Raw genomic sequence first — 16,248 nt, 5'->3', positions numbered from 1 at the left:
AAAGGTTGACTTACAACCACACCATAAGGGTTGCTTGGCATGGTACAAGGTGGTCACTTTAACTAGTGAACATCATATACCAGGCCAACTTCCCACATTGGTGAGCAGCGGTTGGATTTGAGCTTGCTGTGTTTTACCTCTGTAATCTCTTTGTTACCAATTGAAAGATCATACAGGTACCTTTAGGTACATATAAAACAATATTAGATATACTTAAGTTCTACTGAACTTAGTTGTTGTAGAGCAAAGGGAGTAGCACACCCTGACTACAACTACTAGATAGGTTTAGTAGGAAAACCCAAGTGTAGGTAGATTGCAACACATCCACCCACACTTAAGAGCAATGGAGGGGGCAGAGGGGTCCAAGGTACCCATCTCTGTCGAGAGTGACCCCCAGAGGGCACCAACTCTCTTTGCTTCCCTAAATCAAAATGAGCTCAGGCAGTTGGCAAATATCAGGGGCCTTAAACAACCCAAGAACCCTACCTCTGCTGAACTCAGAGAGCTTTTACAAGCTGATGAAGATCAGAAAGCTCTCAAGAAAGCCTCCCAGTTAGGCCCCTTAGGGACTGGAACAGGAGGCCCCCTTCTGAAGATGCTACTGAGGTACCCCTTTCCAATAGTCACCCCTTAGATGAGAATCATACTACAGAGGATGAAAGTGATAAGGGTACTGATACAGAAGGTAGTGGGGATGAAGGGAGAACTAGCCCAGTGCCAAGTGTTATACGTGGCCCAGCTAACCTAAGGCTACTGGGGACTGACAATGGGGTCACCCCATTGGATCTCCCTAGTGGACTTAACCAGGGGTTTGGGAGGCAAAGGAATCACTCAGGTGAGTCTAATGCTTCTCATGCCTCTAGAGGCTCTCAAGGTCACTCCAGAAGAAGGATGACCACCCCTCAGAGGAGGGAACATGAGGCCAGAATGCAGGAAGCTCAGCTGAGAATCAGGAGACAGGAGCTAGAAGTAGCTCTGATGGAAGAGAAACTGAGTAAGGCTAGGCAACCTAGAGAGAGTGGGTCTATACCCACTGGTGGCAGCATTGTCCCTAAGGACAAAGATAGGGTCTTTGACAAAAGGAACCTGTCCAAGGTTGTGCCCCCCTACAAAAGTGGGGATGATATCCACAAGTGGATGACTGCTCTTGAGACAGCCTGCAAAGTGCAGCAGGTTCCTGAAGACCAGTGGGCAGCAATCTTATGGCTCTCCTTTGAAGGAAGAGGCAGAGATAGACTCCTCACTGTTAGAGAGGAGGATGTCAGAAACTACTGAGCCCTGAAGAGTGTCCTGATTGATGGGTTAGGCTTAACCACTGAACAGTACAGGTTAATGTTCAGAGATACCCAGAAGGCACAGACTCAGGACTGGTCTGAATATGTGGAATGTGTCACTAAGGCTTTGGAGGGTTGGTTGCTGGGAAGTAAGGTGCCTGATTATACAGGGTTGTACAATTTGATGATGAGAGAGCAGATTTTAAGTAATTGTCAAAACCAGCTTCTCCATCAACACCTGGTAGACTCAGATTTGACCTCTCCCCAAGAATTGGGAAAGAGGGCAGATAAATGGGTCAGGACCAGGATCAGGCCTAAAAACCAGGGTGGTGACCAAAAGAAAGATACCACCAAGCCTCAAGAGACGGGTGGGGATAAAGCAAAAGAGAAATCTTCCTCAGGGCCCCAAAAATCCACACAGGGTGGTGGGTCCCAAGCTCCCTCCTCTACCACAGCTAAAAAGCCTTACTGCCATGAATGTAAAATTCCTGGGCATTGGAAAACTGACAGCAGTTGCCCAAAGGCTAAAACCAAAACTGTTCCTCCAATTACTCCTGTCACACCACCTATTACTGTCAGCAGTAATCCCCCAGGTGGTGGGAGTGCCCCCAGAAATTTGGGTGGGTTTACTTGGGGAACACAGGGGGACCCTGGCTTAGCCAATTCCCCTACAGCAACTACTCTTGTTTGTGATGGTGGCATGGGGTTTGCCAACTTCACTGCCTGTCCCAACACTTTGGGTAGGTACAGACAGGAGCCCTACATCAATGGTACCAAAGCTGAGGTCTACTGAGACACTGGAGCTAGCATCACTATGGTGGCCCATTGGCTAGTTCCCTCTGAGCAGCTTTTGCCTGGTTTCTCCTACCAGGTAACAAACATTGATGGCAAACAGAACAGTCATCCCATGGCAGAAGTATGTCTCAGCTGGGGAGGTGTCACTGGCCCTAAAAGGGTGGCAGTGTCCCCAACCTTGCCTGTAGACTGCTTACTGGGGAATGACTTAGAACTCTCAGCTTGGGCTGGAGTTGAACAAGACACCCATTCTAAAATGGTAGGCCTTTCACAAAAGGGTAGTGGGGTTGTGCCATTCACAACCCCTGTCCAAATAGATTTCCTCCCTGGAAAGGTTGGAAGGGCAGTGGTAGCCACAGCCCAGGCACAGACAGACTTCCCTGTAGAGACTGGCAGAGCTGTGACAGTCACAGCTCAAACCCAAACTGAGTGCCTCCCTGAAAAGGTTGGCACGGCTGTAATGGTCTCAGCCTATACTCAGACTGACATAGGTGTAGTGAAGCCTGAAACTATGGATCACTCCACACAAACAGAGAGTAGTGGGGAGGAAGAAAAGTCTCCCTCTCCCCAGACATTAGGAAAAGGTCAGCCTCCTCAGGGAACTGACCTCACCCCTTGTGAAGGAACTGCCCCAGAGGTAGCCAGGCCTGGCCTGGCAGAGCCTCTGATGACAGTGGCCCCTTCCAAGGTGGGACCCAGTCTGGTGCAGGTAGCCTGCCTCTCTCTACCCTGCCTCAGTCAGCCCAGGGCGGCAGAGGTCAGGGAGGCCAGTGGACCCCCAGAGGGCCCCTGTCCACAAGAACCTCCCCATCAAAAGAATGAGGATTGCCTGGCTAGTAGCCCTAGTCAGGTGATGGGTAAAAACATTCCTGAGGGATCTCCTTCACAGGTAGTTAGGGACCTCCCCCAGAGGGATTCTGTTGGGCACAGGCAAACATGGGACCTTAGGGCCCCAAACCTGACCTGTCCCTCCAGTAAGCCCACAAAAGGGACCCAGCCTCCAGCTTTAGGTAGCCAGAGGCTGACCCTGAGAGCACAGTGCAACTCAGCTAAAGAGAGAAAGGCATACATGGTGGAGGATGATTGGAGGACGCTGAGGCCTCACTTTGAGGACCCTCACTTCAGTACTCCATCTCCACACCAGCCTTTTACTTTGCAAAGACACACCAAAGGTAGAGATTCCCTATGGTGGAGACCCTATGATACCTTTAGGGTAAGGGATTACTTAGTGGACCATGAGACGGGGGTAACCATGCCAGTGCTGGTTCCTCCTTATATGGCCACTTGGGCAATAAAGGCTTACCTGGTCAAGGACAGCCTTATCTCCCTTCGTTTGGGGGGGGGGGGTTGTGTAGGAAGGTGGATATCTGACTATGGTTACCCCCAATTTGTTGCCTAGTGTCTAGCTGGTTTTTCGACTTAGTTGGCCTGAGATCCTGCCATTCAGGATCTCAGCCTATCTGCTCTCTCTTTAAAATGGACTCCATGTACCCTAGGTGCATAACCCATTGGAATTAGATCACCCTGTGAGCCCCTGTACCAGTGTACACTAGGTACCCAGGGCAATGGTGTATCTAAGCCTACCAGGGGCTGAAGCATGTATTGTGCCACCCCTGGCCTGGCCTAGCAATTTGACACAACTGGCTGATCACTCAGCTGGGGTAAGTTGGTGTAACCACCTCTTACTTAGGTGTAGTATACCTATACCTAACCTTAAATGGGACACCTGGTAACCTATAAGTCACTCCTATGGCAGGCCTTGACAATCCTGAAGGCAGAGTGCTTGGTTCCATGTGAGATGGTGCTCTGGCATGAGCTGAGCCTGTCTGCAGTGGTCGGAACAACTTCCTTCTACCGTTTCCAGATATCGTCATACCATATACTCTTAAGTGCATTATGAACCTCGCGGTTAAATGCTATCTTTGGTTTGGCTTTATCAAAACATGTCGAGTAAGGTGTCATACGAATTGGAATACTAACCCCTCGCCAATTCTGGCGACGGAGTTAGCATTCCACCCTTCTAGAGGGACACGACATGTACAGTACCTGAAACCCGGGTAAAATCAGACATAGCCTCAGCTCCACAAAATGGATGCTGCCACCACAGACACAAGTCTGCCCTCCTGCTGCTGGGAGTCCTTCCAGCTTGGGAGACGTGGACAAAGGGTTTCCTGCCAGGGGAGGTGCGAGCACCACCCCAGACAGGATTTTGTGTATTGGTCAGGTAGGGCTTGAAAGGAATCAGACATGCCTGAGGCTCACAAGGAGCCTCGGTGCATATGCCAGTTCAAACCGGTCCTGGGGCACACCAGCCCCGGACCTGGGGCGAGCTGGACAAAGGATTGGGGGTGTAACCACCCCCTTCCTGGTCCCACCCTTAGGGAGGGACCTAGCAGGTAGTCCGGCCCCTAGAATCCACTTAAAGGTAGGAGCTGTGTCCTAAGACTTCAGACATCCTGGAATCAACTTAACCACAAGGAGAAGACGGGAACTTCGACGCTCTGCTGCACAGAGGACAGAAGGAAATCTCCCCTATGGTCAGGGAGTGACCATCTTGCTAACGCAAGCACCAACCAGCTATTTGACATCTGCTTTGCTGCCACCTCCCGCCGGAGCCCAAGCCCAGAGCCTGACAAGACCTGGACCTCCAGACCTCTCACTGCCCGATCCACAGTCCCTGAAAAGAAGGAACCCGTGGACGCACCGAGACACGTGGAGCCAGCCATCTTGGAAGACCGACGACAAGCTGCAAGTGCAACAACAGAGGCTCCCTCCAAGTTGTGCTTTGGGTCCTGAGAAGCCCAACCACCGAGCAGCATCTGCACCAAAGGTGAGCCCTCCAGCATCTCCGCGATCTGCGTGGGGCCCCTCTGCACTTTGCATCTCGACGCGCCTGCCCGGTCCCTGGCCCATTGGCTAGTGGCCATTTTGGCGACCTAACTTGAAATCAACGACGCTGGTCTGGTTGCTCCAGACTGGCCCCAGCTGCTCTCCAAAAGAGCAGCCCCTCTGACCTTGCTGGTCAGAACAATCAGCTTTCTTGAATTTCCACGACTCCTGCCTTTGCCAAGGCTTGTTTGCTTCTTTCGAGTCGCCGACACCGCCGGCAGCGAGAGCCTGCGTGGGACAGCTCGTGAACCGAATCCTGGACGTCGTCAACCTTCAGGGACCACGTGGCTGCCGAGACAAGCTACACCTAACCACCTGTTTGCACCCGACATCGCCTGGTACCTACCTGGTGCCACGCCGGTCACTGGCTAGTGACTGTGAACACTGTCCCCTCTGCTTTCAGGTCTTCTACAACTCCGATCCACCCTTGGATCCAACTCAGCTCTTCTGGACCGACCGCCTGCAGCATCTTTGTCATCAGGCTCCATTGAATCGATAGAAGAAACCCGACGCACTTCGAGACCTATGCACCCGCTTCCTGTGGGTGAGGTAAAGCTGGCACTCTGGTGCCCAAGTGTAGAAAAACATCTCTAGTGTCTGTGTTTTGAATCTTAAGATCGTAGTCCATCCAGAAGACCCTTTCTGCAGTAACTTTTAAACTTTTACGCACCCATTGAAAACCTATGGGAGCCCGCGTGTAACTTTCCTCCCTGCACACGCGACCCGTGGACCTCCTGGTCACTAACTGAAGTTAGCTCCTTGTAGGCCCAGCAATTCTAGAGGCCCTAGGCCTTTTCCCTTTCCTGTTCGTGGTACTTATACCACTATTTTAGTATATGGTTTGAGTGGCCACCAGGGCCCATCCATATAAAGTGCAACTTCTGTATATTATAACATTGTCTTGTTTAACGATTTGTGCTCCTGTGCTCATAAAGAGTCTAGGGGATACTTTGAGTAATAAATACATATATATTTTGAATATATATCTGTGTGGTGTCCTTTCATTGGTATAAAGGGGGGTTACATTTGGTAAAACAGCCTGCTTAACACGCTTTAACGAGTTTAGCCTCAAAGACTGCTTAGCCTACGCTACCACTAGGGCAGCTAGTCCGAAAAGGTTGACTTACAACCACACCATAAGGGTTGCTTGGCATGGTACAAGGTGGTCACTTTAACTAGTGAACATCATATACCAGGCCAACTTCCCACAGATAGTCACTAGCATTTCGAACTGATTTTTCCAACACACTGAACTGCTTTGAAAAGGATGAAGTGAGTGTGTAAAAATGTGTGAGAAATATTTCCAAACACACCCTGAATACATAAAAGGAAGCAAAAAAAAACATATTCTTCCTTGATAAAAAATCAAAAAGGTTTCTTTGCATTTGCACCATATAACCAATGTTTAAAATGCAGATTTTCCAGTGGTGGAAAATATGCTGTTATGCCAAAGGGCATAAGCAGACTCAGCTGCGATATGTATGTTTTTTGCTTTTCCTGAATAATATAAAATATTATAACTCGACTGAAAATTTATAAGGGATAACAATCAGGAGTAGATCGGCATTTTTAGAAGTTTCTTTGAAATTGGACCCTTATTTAAACGGCCGTGCAATATTTAACTCATTTTATAACCGAGACAGAACTAGTTACTTTGCTTCCATTGAATGGAGGCTGTTTCAGAACCTCTGGAGAGCCTAACTGGAGAAGATGAAATTTCAGTTCCTTAAAAATCCATAGTTGTCTGCCCTCTTAGAACATAATGACTAATTTCACGCAAGCGTGGAGCGGATCATGAAAGACCCTGCTCTGACAGATATTCCCTCAGCTGCACATCCTGTCCAGTGCTCCCTGCTCTACCTTTCCCCCAGCTTCAGAATGTGATTACCGCAACTTAATTGACAAAGTGGTCCACATTCTTCAGAAAAATAGATTGCTACACCTGACTGAGTCGCTTCATCAGAGTCCATTACATCATCTCGCTTTGCGGGGGAGGGACATAAATAAGGCCCAACAGTTGTGACCAGTGATGAGAAGGCCATTGGGCAAACAAGATACGCCTCAAGGTGTTCCAGGTCTCGAGGCGCTTTAGTACCCTGTGGGGTATCCTGTAAGTGTCCGCACCTGGCCGTTGTAGGAAAGGAAGGTACAGAAGGTCACTTGTATCTGTGATAAAGTTTGTTTTCAAATTGAGGCTAACAACATAAACGACAAAGGTGGTAGTCAGAAACATCGGTGATGTATGTGGGCACGGGGGACGGTTACATGTTTACACCCCAAAACGTATCCTAATAACAGGCCCACTGATGGAAGGGTCGGGGACTGTGTTGAACCTTAATTTCATGAGGCAGTGTGCCCTGAGAAAAAGCACAATGCAGCATCTCAAAAATTCAATCAATTAAGTAAGGACAAACTCAGCAAGTGAGTTCTAAGGCAGAGATAGGCAGTTAAAATGATGAATTCAGAAATTCAAAACGTACTATACAGAAATTATAAGGTACGAATGTTTAAAGAATCAATGCCATGAAAGCTCTCTCAGTAATAGGACAATAGAGAAATATGAGCAAAATCAAGAAAAGAGTTTCAGTAGGCAGTAGAATCAATAAGAAATTGGGAAGCATCCCTAGCATCCCTAGCAGCATCATAAATTCTTCAGGAAACTCTGGTTCACACCCCCCTCCCCCAAAATCTGGGGTTGGTATACAATTTTATTGCACCGGAAAGCATTCGTTTTTGCACAATCATCATGATCTGAGCAAAAGAATTATACTTTTAGCAAACCAGAGCCCAGTTCTCATAAACGTTATATTGTCTTATCATCTAAGCACCACATGAAGATTGTTACTGCCCACTCTATGCTGATGTCATCAGAGACAGAATGACAAACTAGTTACAAGAACAACAGCAAACTATCCTGAATGAATGCAGTTCAGTCAGCTAGTGGAAGGGCCTTGAGAAACAGCAACTGTACTGTGCACATGCGGGAACATTTTCTTTGGGAAGAGCAGGAACAACAGCCATGGAAATAAAGAACATGACTCTGCTTGACTCTGCTGCAGGAATAATGAACAGAGAACATGCAAGCGGAGACCTCCATTTTGAACAAGATGACACTGAGACACCACTGAGGCCGAGTTAACATAAGCCAGGAAAAGATACTGTAGTAAGTCACAGCAAATTTGTTTCAAATAAGATAGTGCCATGTCAGTACATACAAGTACATTCTTGAGTAAATAAAAGTTCTGCACGTTGTTAATAATGCACAAAAATATAAACTGCACAAAAACTCTACAATATATCTCACAGTAATTGGCAATGCAATAATTTAGAGTTCATTAGAGAAGTTGCTTTCGTTTACAGGTGCTTACAAACATTTTCCCAAGTGTCAAAAAGTAAAGTCTGTAGTATGACCTCAACACTCTAAATCAGATCCAAAGTTTTATGCAAAGTATGTCTGAAGTAGAAACTTTGTATTCGTTTTAATTAGTATAAGTAACCTCAAAACTCACAACTGGAAGTGTAGCAAAGTAAACAACGTTGCCACCTTCTCAAAGGTGGGACCAGTTCCAGACGGTTGGATACAAAAGAAACAAATCCTAATTTTGCACACACCTTTGTATGCATTCGACCTAAAAAAAAGGTGTTACTTAGCAGTGAAAGTTGGCTTTAACTGCACCAGATGAGGTCACCTTCAGAGCATAGATTCCTCCCTTTACTCTCCGTGTGAAATCTTAGAACCTATGATACAGTAATGCTACATTTGTTTATAAGTACTGATGGCAGTAGGTGGTGGGCACCAGCACTCATCTTTAGGGAATGGGGCATATTTTTCATCTTCTTACGCTGGCAGAGCTGAAAAGAGGAAAAATCTGAAACTTAGGAAAGAATGAGAAAGATAAAGATAGGAAAGAGCAGTGACAAATGGACAAAGCAAGGATGAAGCATGATAGGAAGAGACAGAACTGGAGGGTGTTAAAAAAAAAAATCAGGTGGAATCAAAAGAAGACAACCTCTGTATTCGGCGACCCTAAACATACGGGAGCCCAGGAGTCGAGCTCCTAAAACATGTGCTTTTGCATTTAGTTTTTGTACTCATTTATTTATCACAAATTATGTACTGGTTTGTGGATTGTTCGACTGTGGAATGAAGGTGTAAAAGGTGGCCTCGGTGGACATTCTACCGCCACCCCTGAAATATGCCAATGGACGTTCCCAGGTGTACACCTTGGCAAGGTGCCGCGTGCGCCTGTCGCCCTCCCAAAGATGCAGGCATTATTAATGACGGGTAGTATTGACACTGTGCGAGGTTTTGGTGCGGGCACAAATATGTGCTGTGTACAGACCTGACTAACCAGTCACATCTGACAAGGAGCCGATTCTCAGATATAGAGCCGGGGTGTTGATCGAGGACGCCAGTCACGGCAGCCGCTTCGCCACAGCATGGAGTCGGCCGAGAGCAGCCCTCAGGCCCACAGGTAGGCCGGCGACCACCGGGGTCCTCCCGAGGTGCTATTAGCGCCACTTTATTTCAGCATGGTTTGTGAGGCGCTGTGATTTGTAGCTTTTAAGATTGGAGACTTAGAATGGGAGAGAATTAAAGATGACGGGACACACAAGGGAATGTACTGGTCGGGACACTTTCGATTCTCGTATTTGCATATTTATAAGTTAACAATTGGGCTGACTCAGTGATGGGGGTGCAGAGGGAGGGTAGCAAGAAAGAGAAAGTGAGAAAGAGCGGAGAGACAGGAAGTAAAAGTTTGAAAGATGTAACTTGACAGAAAGGTAAAAGAATGCGTAATTTGTAATCAACACGTAGTATGCCACTTAGATATCATTATTGACATTGGCTGTGTGCAAGTGTGTACGTACATTAGTCTATTTGCACATTTAAAAATATTAAAAGTGTTACCCTTGATAAAATATTTACTGGGGGTTTACTGAAAGCTTAAACTAGTTTTGTATTTCTTTGCCGTGCAGAACTCTGGTATGGATTAAATAACGTGCAGCTTGTTATTCCAAATGTGTGGAAGGTTTTAAAGGTGAGGGAAGATCTCTTTCCAAGGTGACATTGGTTTAAACCCCAACCCTGGCACCATTCTCTGGGCTCAGCAGACCCCCTTTGCCAGGACGAGTCTTCTGTGCTCCTGCTGGTGAGCAGCTGCCATGCTTACAGAAGAAGTTATTTTTTAAAACAATTTTCAAAATTGACGTAATCCTCAAATTACGCAAAGGAGGTTCATTGAAGGCAAATCCTCTTGCTGCCTGCGAGGCTGGTTATTACCAGTTAATGCCCCATTACAGATGAAGCATTAGCAGCAAAGGCGAATAGTGTACAATTTCACCTTTTCTGCGCCAATGGTATATTCTAAAAGGAGGCCTTCCATGACAATTTTGGGAGACACCATTAGACTGTGGGGGCTCTATACTGCCGATGTTAGGACCTCTCAAACCTCAACATTCACCCACATAGATTCGCTCAAAAGTTGCTTGTTGAGGTTTAGTTGTACAGTCAGTTGTTGGATCTCAACCCTGTAGCAGGCCCAGGACAGTTTAGATAAACATGAGCATTGCCTGAAAATAAACATTATGGCCATATTACACACACTGCACTGGTGCAACAAAACAGAGTAAATCCATTTGCACCATTTTTGAACGGAGCAAATGCTATACCAGGGAAACCCTGAAGCTGTTTTCACACTACAGCCCTGATTATATTTGGGTTCGTAATTCAGTTGCGACGCAACGATGCAAACAGGAGTTTGCACCCAAAATACTATTAAAACTCAGGCACAATTTGCAGGCGCTTTTAGCATCAATGTGCAGCAAGCAGAACCTCCTGGAAAGTGCAGGTGCAGAATGTGTGCAGTTCTGGATTGCCCACTCCCCCGCCAGGCTAGGTGAAGTCATGCACAAAGTGTGCATAATTCTCCATACCGGGTGGGGTAGGGGGCGACGCAGATTGGGGTGTAAGCACAGGCCTGCCAGCTATCACACCTAATCATATACGTAATCAGTAGGTGCACAATTTGCATCCATGATTTGCGCACATAATGTAATCAGGCCGTTTGCTATTACCATAATAAATTGAAAAATAAAGTTTATCCACTTTTAACCTGACATATGATTTATGTTTGAGACATAATCAGTGTGTTCTGTTCTGTATTGATTGAAAAGGTAGAAGATACAGAGCAAAATCAGTTTGCTTTACTTTTTCATGGACTCTGATTTCTTTGTCAAAACCACCATGTCCCACCTTTGAGTATTTCTAACGCTTGTGTTCCGTATAGTATCACAGGTCACTTTTCATTTTTGCAAATAGCAACACGATGCAAACGGCTTTAGCCTGTCAGTTTGCACCAGTGCAAATATGAACTCTTTCTAGAAGGCTTCACAGAGTCACGGGCCAGCCAGTGACCGCTGCAAGTTCACTGCAGCAGTAAGGTCCACACGCACCCCACAAACACCGCCTACTTCAAAACAGCAATATTAAAGCATGCTCTTTGTTCTGATGTTTAATCTTATTTTTATTCATCCTCTCCAGTGACTTGGTCAAGATCATGATAAAAAAATAAAAAATAGCAAGTTAAAACTTTTAATCAAACGAGGACAATGATAAAAACCAACAAAGGCACAGGAGACCCGACTCATGGCCCCAGACCTAACTCTCAAGCCAAGAATGCATTTATTTGGAGGGTGTCACACCCCCGACCCCCCAAGCTACGCCTCTGATGGCAAATGCCCCTTTGATGCACCTTTGCAAAGAACTTGACTGACTGTTGTCCCTGGGTCTCTGTCTGTTCTAATTAATGAGCTTTTTAGGAATGTTCTTGCTCAGTTCATTTGAGATGAGATTTTCACCATTGTGAGACACAGTAAGCTATTGTATCAGGCTGTAGACTCACATCACTAGGGCACCTAGATGGGCTGAGTTATGAGGCAGTTTAAATATGGGCCCAGGTCTTTATGCCTACTCCTTTAGACAAACTAACACGCAAGGCCCTGTGTGTAGCCCCAAATCAACACTGGGTTTACAAAACCTCTTTCTTAGCTGGAAGGTTTTTAATTATTTCTCTCTGCTGTGACCAACGATTATTTCTATTATTTATTTAAGAGTTTTGATTGATTATATCATATTAATTCTATTGCACTCTAAAAACTATATTACCATTCATGAGCACATATGGAGTGTGTAGTATTTTCATGCCTACAAACTTCATATGGTGTTAGGAGTGCGATTTTAAAAGCAATCAATATATATGTATTTTATTTTATAGTTTTATGTCGATTTTGTTTTATATTGTGTTTTATGATATCGTATTATTTTACTCTGGCTATGGGCGAGAGTTTTTAATGTATGGATTTGGTTTGTCATGCTTTTATGGATTTCTTGCTAAAATCCGAATACAGTTTGATTTTGGTATCAGTCTGTCCAAATGCCACACCAGACATCAACTTTCAGGTGTAATCCAGTGTTAACGTGAGGTGCAGCTATGCACAGCCTGCCTCCTGAGACATCATCAGCACACTTATGGGAAGCTAGAAAATATAAATCAAGGATTCAAAATATAGCAGTAAAGCTTGGGTTAGAGGACAGAGCCAAAGGTACAGATTTAAAGACTGCTGTTTAAGTTAATGGCAAACTTGGTGAAAACGTTAGCAGAACATGCCAGTTGCAGTTAGTGTCAAAGCCATCAAGATATCTCTGCTTGATGATTGGATCTCAAGTTTGAAGTCACATCTGAATACAATTGATTCCTTACAGGCTTCTTTGTAAGTGAGGTATGACCATTGATCCATCCTTTCATCCATCCATTCATCCAGAATTTAATCAGCCACTCTGTCCTTCCATCCATCCAGTAGGATTGTCTTGGTGTTTTTGGTTCTTTTGAGGTCGATGACTGACTGCCGTTGAACAGGTTCAGAAGAGCATCTATTTTTCAAGCGCCTAGATACTGCTCAGTTTATGTGCTATGTAGTCACTGCTGTTAAAGCTTATTTCCAGTTAGTAACATTTTACTCAACCAATGTGCTCCTACACAGTGATACTAAACCCTTTATACAACTTCTTCCAAACACACAAAGTAAACACCAGGCATCGATGTGTCGGGTCATGTTGGGCACCTGATAGGAGGACTTCAAACAAAGTATGAACCCCAACTCTGGAGCCTATGGAACAGGATTCACTTAAGTCATTTGAGAAAGAAAGCAGGGCAGTGTAATTTGTTTTCCTGCGCCAAATGCAGTTTCCTAGCAGCCGGCAAAGAGTTCTACATGTGAACTCAGAACTCCAGCAGTGCTCCCAGTGCTGGCACTGAAATAACTCCATGTTTAAGGGCATACGGCAATGGCCAGTGTAGCAGCGAAAGCACAAGATACGGAGAAGAACCAGGCTAGAGTCAGTCTTAAAGCCGGAAGCTAGGTACACTCACTGGGCAGCTTTCTAAGGATGCTGGAAGCTCCTGACTGAGAGTTAAGCACTGAAATGCCTTCAGGTAAATGGTGCACATCATCGAAAAATTAGCACATCCCGGGCAGGATATGCATAGTAGGAAAGATGTCCTGGGAACTACAGGATTGAGATGAGATCCCGCAGCAGTAGTAGGAGCAGTGCTGTACATGGCAGGCACTGTCAGGCTTGGGAGACCAGATCACTTTAGATTTAGTGAGGGATCCACCTCATTTTTAGGTCTCGCTGAGTCAGCGCACATGCGCTGCTCGGAGAGACTTTAGTAGGTGAGTTTTCAAAGTGCTTCTGGCTGGCCTAGCGCTTGCGTTCACGCGCGCAGCCGGCAGCTTTCAGCGCCATCTGGAGCTTTCACTTTTTCCGCCGTCGGGTGCATGCGCACCCCTGCTTTCACTTTTGCCGTCCCACTCGCGTGTTTGCCGGCGCACACCCCTGCTTTTATGTTTTTCGCTTGCTTGTTAGTTACAATGAGCCTTGTGTGTTTGCCCGTCCTATTACCTTGTGTGCTGACCTCTTGTCTGTGTACTTTGCTCATGTGGATTATTGGATGTAGACTCGCTTATCAAACCATTTGAGGAGAGAGCTCAAAGTTTGTGTATGTTATCTTTTCATTAGTACAAACGCACCTTTTTATTCACAAATACGTTAAGATGAGCTGAAGCTTGTTATTTATGAAAGGGGAAGGGAGTGGAGCGACTTTTGCTGCTCCTCAAACATCTCAACAGAATTTTGAGATTACATGGAGAAGTCAAGATGCAATTGGAAATGTGCGCACTATACAATGGCTGTCACATTGTTTGAAAAGACAATGGTTAATAGTGCCTGGAGACACTACTCCAACATGCCACTACTCGCTCAGTATTTAAATGGAGGCGTATACCACACTGTACTGACAGGTAACGATAGTGGAATTGGCAAAATTATGCGCACTGTAACTGAATTAGGGCGCAGAGTGCGCCTGACAACGGTGACTGTGGTTGATTGGCTGGTAAGAGGAAATCGATTACCAGAGTGAATGGCATGCATTTGATTGCGCTCTTAGTTTAAGTGGAAGACATCCTTTGTTTACGGACACAACACACACAGAACCTATCTGATTAATAGACTCAACGTGCCTATACTATGATGATCCTTGAGATACTTCCTACAAACATTTGTAAGGTCACCTCTGCACATGCCTCTGCCTCGAACCAAACAGAAAATAACTGCTCTGTTCCATTTTTTCTTATTTTTCAGTCTTTCACAACGCTAAAAAAAACAACATTGCAACAATAGGCCGACCAGTTGCTAGTCCTAATTAGTTCCCCAAGTAACAAAAAGATAAAATGCTTCAATGCCACGCAAGGACATTGAGCAGAATTTCTCCAGTGGAAGATATTGGAAGGACTGCAGTAACGAAGTAAAACTTCCACTTAAAATCACTGCCATAAATCCTTGTTCTTTTTGAAATGGAGCTACAGACTGCCACTGGTCTTCATTCTCTCAATCCTAGTGCATTCTGGTCATTGTAGTGAATCAGCGGAGTCACCTTGTCTGCCTCTATACCAGAGTATCCCAAATGTTGTCCCCTACTCCCTTCATAGAACTAATATATATATTTTTTGCATTTGAGACTTTGAGAGTGTATACAAAAATAAATAACACGCCTTTTAAAATAACAGTGTTCTGCAATAATGTCTTGAGAACCTTTCCACCCGTTTGATTTTTTTCATTTAGTTCTTCCTTCTTATATTCCCGAGAATCTTGTTGAGAATTTGCATTTTATTGCATCTACATTGGAGTACGTTTTTTGTTTTGTGTTTGTAATTGAATTATTGGATAACTGCACTACGACTGTAGGAGTGTGCATACAATTATATATTTTCATTATTACGGTGCTTTTAAAGTACAAACCTGGCTACATGTGTTGTGCACAGAAAGTGGGGAGCATATAGACACATTCTAAGCATATGTGGGCGTGATCTGCACGCTTAAAATCACTTGGATGGGAGACTACAACTAAGAGAACTTGTGGATGAAATCATTTGAGGCTTTTTCAGAAAGTGAGCAAGTCTGCAACAATGAAAAGTTTGCCAGACAGAGTTCTGCCACCTAGAATTGAGAAAGGAAAGACTATTGGCAATTGTGTTTTTTAGAATCAACCTTAATGCTTAGAGAGTGGCATTCGTTCCAAACCTACTACATCCAAGGCAAGACATTTAAGCACAAATCCAGTCTTTGTAACTGGTGCATTGCATGTCACGCGTGAAGGATGGGGTTAAGCTGTTTCACCATTGATGCTGTCCTGCCATTGGTGCCTGTTAGCTCTGATGTCACAGTGGACATGATTGGCCCAGGCACCTCTGCAGCTGCTGGTGCTCATGGCTCAGCTGTCTGGTGTATAGAAGGTTCATGTGTGTGTTCTGTTAGCCAAAAAACTGCACCAGTTACGTTTATTTCCCTTCAGACAAAATACTCGTTTTATGTTTTGTCTTCTGGGAGTTGTCACAGGCGACAGAACATTATAAAGTTACTGTGTGTTTCACCAGACAGAGATTATTACGTGCACCAGCTAACCCAAGACAAGCATTGGCATAGCCAATAGGTCTCGCCTTTGGGACCTTATAAGTGTTTAGCCATGCAACGGTTGATGTTGTTGCACCAAGGATAGTGTGCTGCATAACTAAATACTTATAAGGTCCCAAAAGCGAGACCTATTGGCTATGCCAATGCTTGTTTCACTTCAGATTTCACTCCGGCTGAAAATAGGTTGTCTTGTCTCCTCCATCGGTTTGTGGTTGATCCCTGCCTCCCCCTCTACAAGTTTCTGATACTCTTCTGTTA

At 45.3% G+C, this 16,248-nt stretch overlaps 1 protein-coding gene across 2 annotated transcripts in view; it reads left to right on the top strand.

The window, feature by feature from the left end:
• The window catches only part of FER1L6 (fer-1 like family member 6), a 974,281-nt gene that overhangs the window by 383,837 nt on the left and 574,196 nt on the right, over positions 1-16,248 (top strand). Inside the window, exon 1 of one of the 2 annotated variants that reach the window (XM_085604987.1) lies at positions 9,352-9,433. The exons of the other annotated variant lie outside the window; for it this stretch is intronic. Coding sequence (XP_085461113.1) covers positions 9,399-9,433 — 35 coding nt within the window. The 5' untranslated portion in view covers positions 9,352-9,398. Of the gene's footprint in view, positions 1-9,351; positions 9,434-16,248 lie in introns of those variants that run through there. 2 annotated transcript variants of the gene reach the window in all.

Source organism: Triturus cristatus, chromosome 5_1 (genome assembly GCF_964204655.1).
Source record: "Triturus cristatus chromosome 5_1, aTriCri1.1, whole genome shotgun sequence".
Lineage (NCBI taxonomy): Eukaryota > Metazoa > Chordata > Amphibia > Caudata > Salamandridae > Triturus > Triturus cristatus.
This window is presented reverse-complemented; position numbering and strand designations above follow the sequence as displayed.